Genomic DNA, 11,605 nt, shown 5'->3' on the forward strand with positions numbered 1-11,605 from the left:
GAACTCTAGCTCATTCCTTGAGAGCACCAACATCCTCTGTACTTAACTGAGGTAGGGTACCCATCAAAAATTAGTAAGTGATAATGTAACTAAGGATTGTATCATCATGCATATTCAAGTAAAGTAGCTTCAGTTAAATTTGCATAGCTATCCTTCACTTTAACACTCAAAATTTACAGAATGACAACGTTCAACCTAAACATTCATTTAACATAGTTTGCATGTCATTTCCTTTCTAAAAAAGCAAAAAGGGAAAACAGAAATCTGAAGAAGAATAGAAAAAAGGAGTGAAAGGGACCTCAAGAAGTCATCCAACCCCCTGCTTAAATCAGGATCATCTTTGTCTAAACAACCCGAGACAAATCTTTGTCTAAGCTGCCCTTAAAAACTCAGCGATAGAGATTCTACAACCTCTCTAGGTAATTTGTTCCAGCACTAAATCACTCCTACAGTTGGAAAAGTCTCCTTTATATCCAATCTAAATTTCCCTTGATGCAATTTAAGTCCCTTACTTCATTCCTGACAAGGGAAATAAGCAGAATGCAGCATGGTCCACCTGCACACTCATGTACCACTACCGCTGTTGGCAAGAAGATGGTGTAAGAGTCCACTGTGTAACCTGTGAGAGCTCTCCCACATCAGGGGATCTTAGCCTTGTAAGTCTTGAGTCCTGAGATATTTGTTAGTTATATTAAAACCCCAGCTCCTAGAGAGATGATTTTACACAAGAATCTTAGCTTTCATGCACGTGTTTGCTGTCCTCTTGGTATGTTGCTAATCCCAACCATTCAAATCTCTTCAGTCAGCACCCTTTCTTCCCTACATTTACTACTAAGATTGGCCTATATTTGCATAAAACTAAAAAAAAAAGGGGGGGGGCATTTTTATTTGGCTCCTAGTGTAGTTCTTCTACTTTGTATATACAAACCTTAAATGGAAATTGAGATTGCCTGTAATCACCTGAGCATCTGGGTCTTTAAAAAAAATGGAGACTCTCAATCAAATTGTGAGCTGACAATACTCCTATGGATTGCAGAGAGATGCTTAGAAGCATGACTTCCTATACTCTAAAGAAAAGGGTTAAAACCTAAGAGGAAAATAAAAAAAAAAACAAAAAAACCCCAACCAAACAAAACATCCCAGAACAAAATAAAACCAAAACCTTCTAAATGTATTTTACAGAAGTGTGAGGGTGATGTTGTAGCCATGATGGCCATAAGAACATAAGAACTGCCATTTATTGGGTCCGACCAATGGTCCCTCTAGCCCAGCATCCTGTCACGCACAGGCAGAGAGTAGATGCTGAAAGGGAGAATGAATTAGGTACAACCAGGGGTTTTTTTTGCACAGTTCCTCTCTCACTTGCACCCTCCAGCATTTAAAGGCTAGGAAGTTCTAATTCAGGGGCTATATCCTGAACTACCTTGCACACTAGCTACTTATACACCTTTCTTCCAAAAAATTGTCCCATCCCTTTTTGAATCTGGATAAACTGTCAAGTTCTGCAACATCTGGTACCAGTGTGGTCCACACTTCAATTATATGCTTTGTGAAATGAGGTCTACCCTTTAATTACATACTGTTAGTTTTACATTTACTGCCTTCTAGTTTCGTTTTGTGACCCTTAGTTCGTGTCTTATGAGAGAGAGTAAATAATAAATCCCTATCTACTTTCTCTTTGCCATTTAATATGTTGTAAACCCTCCTTCCCACTCAAGTGTCTCTCTTTCAAAATTGAAGAAGCCTGGCCTCTTTCGTTTCTCCTCATGTGGAAATCCTTTCATACAATTCATAATCCTTGCCCTTCTGTAAGGCAAAAAATTATAGTCCAGAAACGAGGCAAGAGGCAAAGATGTTTTAGGGTGATCTCTTTTTTTATTGGCCCAAATATGTAGTTTATCCTGAAATCTACCCAGTTGGTCCCATAAAAGGTATCACCCTAACAAATCCTTCCCTTTTGCATAAATGTAGTTCTACACACATACACACACATATGTATATGTGTTTATGTGTAAAGTATGTGTTTATATTTGTATGTATATGTGTATTATATAGTATATTAAATATACATAATTTGTAATTATATTATGTGTATGTGTTCTAGATTATATTAAATGTCATTATATTAATATATATAATTATGTTATGTGTATATTTATGTCTATGTGCATATATGGATGTATACATATGTGCATGTGTATATATGTTTGTGCATGTGATTTTATTTTATTAAATATTAATCAGATTATATATAATTACATTATGTATATGTGTGTTATACATGTACGTGTGTATATATTTATGTGTATATATGTGTATGTTTGTGTGATTTGTATATATATTAAATATAAATCATTACTTATGTTAATGATATATAATTACATTTCGTATATGTGTGTATATATGTATGTGTATGTTTGTGTGATTTGTATATATTATATTAAATATAAATCATTAATTAGTTACATTATGTGTACGTGTACATATGCATGTATATATTTGTGTGCATGTACGTGTATATATGATTGTGTGCATGGGTTATTTACGTGTATCATATCAATCATATATACATGATACATATGATTAATATTGAATATAATGCAGATAAATAATACGCACACACATACACGATATATATATTTGTGTGCACGTTAATGACGTGCACCCTATTCAATATAAATTTAATTAACCATGTATATCATGGGTATATATGTTTGTGTGAATGCTATTGATATATGAAATATAAATCACATTAATTATGCTTTGTGTGTACATATGCGTGTATATGTGTGTGTGTGTCCATATGTGCGTGCTATTTATATATCTCATATGAAATATAAACTCTATATATCACCTTTTTATTATAAACTCCACTAATCATATTAAATCATGTTAGTGACAGCCTAATAAAACCCATCCATGACACGTGTTAGCGCCCCTCGAGGCTCACGCTGGACTCCGCGGCTGCTCCGGAGCTCGGCGGCCCGGACGAAGCCCCGCGGAGCCCGGCTCCCGCTGCCCGCCGCGCCGGGGCGGGCCAGGAGGGCGGAGGCAGGTGCCCGGGGAGTTCCGGCACAAGGTAAGGGCCGGGCCTGGCAGGGAGCTCCGCGGAGCACGGAGGAGCGCGGCTTTGCCTCGGCGCTGCCTGGTGCGGGGGAAGGCGCCTCCCGCCCCGCACCTGGCCCTGCCATGAACTGCCCGGCAAGTGAGCTGGGAGCCAGGCACTGACGAGCCCCTAGCATCCTCCTCCCAAAGCAGGGCAGGCGTTTAAACTGCCCTCGGGCTGACCAGAACTTGTAAAGAGAAGACAAAAGAAGACTGGGGATGGGGGAAGCATCCCTTGGGGTGCGTAAGGGGGAAGAGCTGCCCTAAGTGAACAAAAGCTGCTTTGTTATGCGGGGAAAGGAAAGAGAAGCAGTCGTAGCAGCCAGCTCTCAAAAGGGGAAGAGAAAAGCGAGGCCCAAAGTCCATGGCCCGGCCGTTTGCGGGAGAGCGGCATGAAAGGGCAATGTTCAAAAGGGATTCGGATCCGCCTTGACATTTGTGTGGGCAATGGTGCGTGCAGCCATCGGCAGCAGACGCTCTTGAGAAAGCTAGCCGGGCACTTGGGGCGACAGGTCGCTTTGTCCCCGACCCAAGCAAAGCCTCAGCGAAGGGCATTTCTTACTTGGTGTGCAGCCACTTTTGAAAAATAAAGGCTAGCATCTAGTAAGCAAGTTCAGCCTGAAGCCTCTGCTGAAAAAGACTCTTTCTCAAGTTTCCAGTTGAGATTTTTCTTTTTCCTCAACCTTCCTTCAAGATCTTCTCTACTAGGCAACTTGGTGTTTTTTTTACCTGGCTTCTGATGAGAACATAACTGGATGTATCTGTATGTTTTTATTGTTAAGCATAAACGTGTCCTAAAAGCTTTTAGAAGCAATATCTTAAAATGAGGTAGAGGGACCAAGAAGAAACCTTTATGGAGAAACAACTCCAACAACATAAATGAAGACTGGATACATTTTGCAATTGAAATTTACAGCTGACTATGGTTGTCCAATAAAAATTTCCACGTCACTAACTGGCGTGTACTTATCACAGGGTTGGGTTAGGTTAGGTAGAGCCTGAGCTTCTGAGTCAATAACTACCATCTTGGGTCTTTTACCCTATTCTCTTTCATGTTATGTATCATTTATAAATAATCTTGGGCATGAAAGTAAAAGCAATGCATGTGCAAGTAAATAGTACCTTTTATTAGGAATTCAGGATCCAGCCCTTTGCTTAAATCAGCCTACAACACCAACATATTAGTCTGTTCGTTAGTTCAGAATTTTGTATATTTACTCTTTTGAGGTACTGTAATAAAAATATCCAGCCATAGCCTCTGACTTTCTTATCCGTTTTATGCAATTTATATTTGATTTTTGTAATTTTATTATTTTCTCCCTTTCTGCCAGGCAGAAGTTATAACAGTTTACTTGCATTTCCCTCTATGTTCCTAGGAAACCAAAAGGTCCATACAGTATCTTGAAAGCTGGCGTATCTGGGCTGTTGCTTTAATTATATACCATTTCAATTACAAATGTTATATTACGCAGTTCAGATACTGTTCCCATGTTTTTGTTCTATTGAAGAAACAAATGTATGCCAGATGCTAAATTACTCTAGATGGTTGTGTTTTGGGGTTTAATCATTATTATTACTGGAAATTAAAAAGAATTTTGCAATGAAATTAACTGTCTTATTAAACATCCTCAGGCAAATAATTTACTTAGTAGTATTCTACAATTCAGAGTTACACAACCACTATAAAGATGTCCTTAAATGAATATGTGCCATTTCTGTATCAGTTGAGTTTATTTTGAATCTATATAAATAGTGTTTTATTTTCTAATGAAAATATCTACATTTATTTTTCATGTCATTCTCTGTAACTGGTGTAAGGTGATATATCTCTGGAGACGCACAATACTGTGACTCTTGACCCTTTGGGTAAGAGCCCACATATCCTTGTAGTTCTAACTGACTTGGGTTAAGTAACCAGGCTATATATTATTTGTACAAAGTCTCCTTAAAATTTATTTATTTTCCAATCTAGGTATTTTTTCATAGTGTAAAATTGAGGAGATGTTGTAACGGCTTGTTCATCTCTGGTTTGTTTGTATCCTCCTAGGCTTAAAAGTATAGTTAATGAAGTTAAGGAAAGAACAAATCTTGCATTTGTGATGTGTGTTCATACTTACATGTAGCATCCTTTGTCTCCACATCTGTTTATTCATAATGCATTTGGATATTAAACCTATATTGACTGCAGAGAGAGAAACAGGAACTATTAGATTGAACTAAACCAGTGGTCAGGTATTCTGTTTCTGATAATAGCCAGTACCAGAATCTTTTAAGGAAGTGGAAAGAAACTGCAGCTGTAGTATAACTTGTCAAAAACCTGTCCATAACAGCACCTAACACTTTCCAGAGGCTAGCTCACACCCTGAAATAGGAGTAGTTTATATTCTTTTTATATTTTTGTCTCCCATGTAACTCTGGATGTTCTCTGTAGTCAGATAAATGTCTCCTTAATTAAAATCTTCCAAACTTTTGTCTCTAGTGTCTTGTGGTAGAGTAGTGATTCTCAACTAGAGTGTCGTAGCAGCCTGGGGTGCCTTGAGATCCTTTCAAGGGTGCCCCAAGGTACCACTCAATGTTAGTACTATCAGGCATACAAACACGATTCACAAAATAAAACCAGAGTTTTTAAATAGGAATTCATAATGTTAAAAACATTCTGACCTGTTGTGGTCTTTCTTAGCTCTTTGCAGCAGATGACTTGCTCCATTATTTCTCTGTAGTCAAAAAACAAGTGAAAAGTAGAAGTTGGAATTGTCTGAGGGGTGCCTTGAGTCTAAAAAGGTTGAGGGGCAATGTGGTAGAGAATTCCTCAAATTAACTATGCAATGTGAAAATAGTATTTCCTTTTATCAGCTTGAAATCTTCTCTTCAAGTTCATGGAATGTTACCTGGGCCTCAAATTATGAGCACCCCATTCATATTTTGCTGGCCATTATTTTCTACATCTCTATCCTAAATCTCTCTAAATCAAGCTGACAGTTCTAATCTGTCCAGTCTCTCTTCATGTGGAAGTTTTTCCATGCCTCAAATTTCATCATCTGAATACCCTCTCTATTGTTAATACCCTTTTGAGGTAGGGTAACCATAACTGAACACAGCATTGTAGGTGAAATAATGTCTTTGCCTTGAACAATAACATTAACATTTTAATATGGCTCCAACTTGTTCCTTATGTGTCTTAATATTGTTTCTCTGCTGAACTTTTTTATTGCAGTTGGGCTCAGTATTTAACTGAGCTAGTTTTTATGTTGATAAATGCCCTAAACCAGTGGCTCTCAACCTTTTTAGAGTCAAAGACACCCCTCCCTTGACGCGAGGCACGCTTCAATAACTTCTGTGAATTGAGCAGCGGCACCCCATTTCTAGAACCAATTGATTTATTATTGTGCTTGCCTCCTTGCAGAGGGGCTAGGCAGTAGGGGTTGGGGGACAGCCAGGCAGGAAGAGCCTGAGTCTGCCCCTATTAGCTTATCTAATCATACTTGGAGCCTGAGCCTTCCCGTATCTGCTTATCTCCTCACATTTCCTGGGGCACCCTTCAAAGGATCTCAAGTCACCCTGGCTGAGAATCGGTCATAAACCAATGATGTGCGATATTCCTTTGTCTCAATGGTGTCTCCTTTGGCATTTAAAAGCAACCCATGATTTACCATGTGTGCCCACCCTCCACCCCCCCACAGGTAAGTCTGTGGGGAGGGAACGGGGGGGGGGGGAGGGCACAGATCGAGGCAGAGGGAGAAAAAATTATTTGGGGACAAGCCTCCCCAGCAGGTAAGTCTGTGAGGGAAGGAGCTATTGTGGGGGGAGGAGGGGGAGGCAGGGCAGATCTATCCTTACTTTCTCCTTCACCGCTTACAACTTTCTCCTTCACCATTCATCCCTCACCCCAGCTGTGCAGGGCCTGCCCCTGTTCCAGCCCCCTTCCCTCCCTCTCTCACTGCTGCTGCAGCTGCCAGTGCTGCCTAGCATTTGGGGTGACCACGTCCCTCCCCCCCTTATGTGCAGGCTGGGCTTTGCACCCCATGCCCAGCTTCAGCTGACCCAGGAGCAGCCCAACGCCACGTGCATCCAGCCACAGGGATGAGCCTCGTCCCTTGCCCGCCCAGCAGTGGGACTTGCATGGTGTTGGGCTGCTCCCGGGCGGGCTGTAACTGGGCTCGGGGAGCAAAGCCCAGCCCACAACCGCAGCTGCCTCCACCTCACACAGATGGGGGGACACATGGCCCCCAGAGCCTCCACTGGGTGCACACAGTGGCAGGAACCACCCTGCACCCCTGGATGAGTCACCCAGGCTCAATACTCCCACCACCCGCCTGGTTGGCTGGGGCCCCACTCAACTTACCCTTGTGTCTGCCTCTGCAGCACTGTCCCTGACTGTGGGGGTCTTGATCTGGCCCCCACCCCTTCCAGCCCCAATAGACTGACCTGCTGGGCTAGGGGTTGGGCACGCGTGTGCATGCATATGCACTCAGTCACCTGCCCCAGCCTTGGATCAGTTCCAAGAGGCTCTGAGATCTACCAGTCAATCGAGGTCCACTGGTTGGCAACCACTGAGTTAGAGCCATCTGGGTCATGTGGTAAGGTGGGCTTGCTTGGAAAAAGGAAATTTTAATACAGCTAAATATAAGAAAGGTAAAACAAGGAACCAAGAATGTAAATCACATTTCCAAACTTAATCTTTAGTATAATCCTTAATACAGGGTAATATTTTACAAAGCACTGACTCAGAAAAGGAATAAGGGGTTAGAATACATAAACAATTGAATGTGTCTGTGCAGTGTCCAAGATAGTGCATGTGATCTTTGGTTGCATCTGCAAGAGACTGTCTAATAGAACTAGGAGGTGTCAGTGCCAGCATGTACAAGGTGATATATCAAGAAGCATGGCAAATTAGTCTGCCCTGAGCTAAGAGCAGCTGTGGCCAACTGCATAGTAGTAGCAGTCTGTCTAGTTTAAAGCCAGCTAGGCCTCCTTGCACTGTGCTGAAGATGGTTCTCTAACTCCAGTGTAAGCATGCCCATAGTGACATTGTGGCTGGAATACTCTTTCTAAAGTCCCTGCCATACATTACTTATATTATGCAATTAATTGGTTAATCATGCAATTAGTTTAGACCAGACACACATACAAAGTAATTATCATACAATTAACTGTTGAGTCATGCAATAAGTTTAGACTGGCCACACATGCAAAGTAGTTATCACGCCATCAAAATGTCCATCCAGCTATTAAAAGATCCACCCAGCTGCAAAGTTAGTGCTTGAAAATGTGTAGCAAGTTTATAGCTGGTTTCTATCCAATATTAATTTGAACATGTGGTAGGGCGCTAAACACTGCTCATACTTGAAAACAATATTGACATTTTGGGATAAAAAACTGAATCTGAGGTCTAGAAAATCTGCTTTACAGTGAGAGTTTAAAGGAGGTTCGCTGGTTTAGTTTCGCAAGAGAAAATGAGGAGGTAACATGATCAATCTGTAAGTTCTTATACAAGAAAGATATTTTGACAGTAAAAGGTTCTTTAATTTAGCAGATGAAGGCAAGGCATAACAAAATCCATTGCATGAAAATTTGTGCTTCACACTGTCTAAAGACGGACATTGGATTTCTCCTGGGGCAAAGCCTTTTATCCTGGGATCCACTGTCATGCATTAAGTACGTGCAAAGTATCCAAATTAACACTTCGGGCTGAGGCAATAGTGGCTAATTCTAGTTAACTGGTATTCAAGCTGCAATTGTAAAGACCATTTTTCCCTCCTTCCTCCAATATGCACGCACCAATTTTTAATGAGAGTCAAACCTGGAACAATTAGCTCAGGATTAAACGCAAGGTCTGTTTTTAGCTTTTCAGACTACAAGCAAGAAACAGGTGTTTAGCAGTGGGAATAAATAACAACCTATTAATTTGTATGATAGTTTATTCATCATGGGAACTGCTTTCAATCAAGATTGGCTGTCTTTCTGAAAGAGGTGCTATAACTTGGCCAGGTTGATCCTAGCAGCAGAGTTTTGACTTGTCTGACAAACCAAAAAGGATGAGGTTGCAGTAGTTAGGCCATACAATTATTAGGGCCTGGATAAGAGGTTTAGCAGTGTGCACAGAGGGGACAGGATGGATGTTGTGGAAGAAGAAACAGCAAGATTTATACTATGTACACTTCCCACCGCTGAAAATTGTGAGGAACAGTGGGCATGCCATTCCAAGGCCTTAAATAGGCCTATGGCTGCTAGACTCCCAAGCCACACAGCAGATTGAGAAAAAAATGTGCCATTTTTTCAGGGTCACACAGGAGGGAGCAGGTTGAGTTCTGGCTCTTAAGTCTCCTGAAGGATGTGTTGGTGTGTTTTGAATACCTTTCAGAAGAGGGCTTACATTATAATATGACAGTTGCTGACTGTAAGTTCCTACACAAGGGGAATATTTGACAATCAAAGGTTCTTTAACGTAGCAGATGAAGGCATGACAAAATCCAGTGTGTGAAAGCTGGTGTTAGATGCTTTCAGGCTACAAACAGAGTATATTTGTTTCCTAACACCTGACCTGCAAGTAGCAGTTGGGTCCTCTGGGCCAGGACAGATATTGTATAACACTAGTAAAACCAGTCTGGTTGTATGAGTGTAGTGCAATGGTAAATTTGGCACCATCTGTATTACCTTGAGTTTCCATCATGTATAATTAAGCTGAATCAAAAAGTTTATGAGTACAAGCATATGGTTTTATTTTTATGCACGCTTTGTCTCTGAAATTCATAGTTGCAGAGTGCTTATTAGTATAGTTTAATCAAGCAATATTACCCGGTGCATAATTAAAACTTAGAAATTATATGCTATAAAAGAAAAAAATACTATAAAAGTATCTTCTTGGAGGGAGTCATTGGAAAGTACACACACAAGGAGAGCAAGAAGTAGCATACAATATGGTGTGAAACATTTAATAAATTTAGGATGTGACATCAGTGTTGTGAACCTAAAATAAAAATTGTTTAAATATACAAATTTGTCATTGGACTTTGTTACAGTAATTTTAGCCTGTAGATTAGACATAAATTGTTTGCCTAAACATTAAGTTTATCTAAAAGCAAAACTGGTGAGATGTTTTAAAAGTCTATAGGTTTTATGGGTCTTGAAGATACACCATGAGCCAGAGTCTATCTAAACTCTGTACTTTTAAATTTTATTTTAGTGCAGCTAGCAAAATGAAAGCCTTGTAATCTGATGCTAGTTTAAGTGAATGCCCTATTGCAGAAGGAGGAAAGAATGAATAGCAAGCATCAAGCTCTGTCAGAATACTAAAGCTAGGAGGAAGAATCTAGTCCAGCATGGGAGTTCACGTTAACTGTGTAAGAGACGCTGAAATCAGTAGTCTAAAGCCACTAATCAAAAAGTATAATTGTCTTGTGATGTTTTTGGTTGGGAAAGCATGTGCTATATTAATGAATGGCCGAAAAGGTTTCTGAAAATATTTATTCAGCAGTACAGTCATTATCAGGTAAGAGAAGAATGTGATGTTATAGTATATTTTTGGAAAATTCATATTAAAAAATCTGTGATAGCAGGAATTTGACTTGGTGGTCAGTATTGTAGCATTAATAAGTTTCAAATGCAAAGATCCTATTTAGGTATGAAAAGAGTTTTTCCCATGGAATACTGTCCTTTGCTCAGGAATTTGGGACTATGCTCTGACTGTTTGGTAACAGACTTAAAATGATACAATTGTATTTTCAGGTTGACTTCCTCATTGACAATGAAGCAGAGAAGGATTATCTTTACGATGTGCTGCGGATGTACCACCAGTAAGTTCTAACTTCCTACTTTTCAAAGCTGCCGTAGCACCACTGCATTGTTTATTTGAAGATGAAACAGTCAAAAATGTAATTAAACAGTAAATCTAAGGATAGTCGATAGAAAATTAGCTGAAGTACTAGTTCTTAGTTTTATTTAACAAAGCCCTTTGGGTTTATGATTTAACACACAAATAAATGGATGTTTAAGTTTGAGCATAGCATTAGGATTAGTTTGTCTTTGGAGACTTACAAAGTATAAAATTAATGAAAACTTCATGGATCTATAAAGTGAAAAAAATCATGTACATAATAGACCCTACATTAGAAAAAAAACTGTAGTATGCTTGGAGATAGTAATGATTTTACTGGCATTGTTTAACTAGTCAGCTTGCTTGTTATGTTTGATTCCTCATTCTTACAGATTTCTCCACTTTAGGAAAGGTACTGTATTTACTCAAATCTACGATGTTCCCCTCCCCCCCCCCCAACAACAAGGAGGGGGCAGTGAAGGGAAGAGCCTTGTCTTAGATTTGAGTACTGGCCTGGGGCAAGCCACTGCTCAGGTCCCAGCACTGGGCGTGGAGATGAAGCCAGAGCAGAGCTGCCACCTGCCTTGGACCCAGATGGCTTGTGTGGATGGGGTGCACAGCAGGATGTCCAGGGGGTGGGGGATGTATGGGAGACCCACAGTGTGAAGCTTGGTGCGGAGTGTAGGG

At 40.3% G+C, this 11,605-nt stretch overlaps 1 protein-coding gene across 1 annotated transcript in view; it reads left to right on the plus strand.

Moving 5' to 3' along the window:
- The first annotated feature begins 1,253 nt into the window (after nt 1-1,253).
- Nucleotides 1,254-11,605, plus strand: part of USH1C (USH1 protein network component harmonin) — a 99,064-nt gene continuing 88,712 nt past the window's right edge. Inside the window, exons 1-3 of the mRNA XM_025205632.1 lie at nt 1,254-1,323; nt 2,934-3,079; nt 10,831-10,898. Of these exons, the coding sequence (XP_025061417.1) occupies nt 1,254-1,323; nt 2,934-3,079; nt 10,831-10,898 (284 nt within the window). The remainder of the gene's footprint in view (nt 1,324-2,933; nt 3,080-10,830; nt 10,899-11,605) is intronic.

The sequence above is a fragment of the Alligator sinensis genome, unplaced genomic scaffold, assembly GCF_000455745.1.
Source record: "Alligator sinensis unplaced genomic scaffold, ASM45574v1 scaffold447_1, whole genome shotgun sequence".
Taxonomy (NCBI): domain Eukaryota; kingdom Metazoa; phylum Chordata; order Crocodylia; family Alligatoridae; genus Alligator; species Alligator sinensis.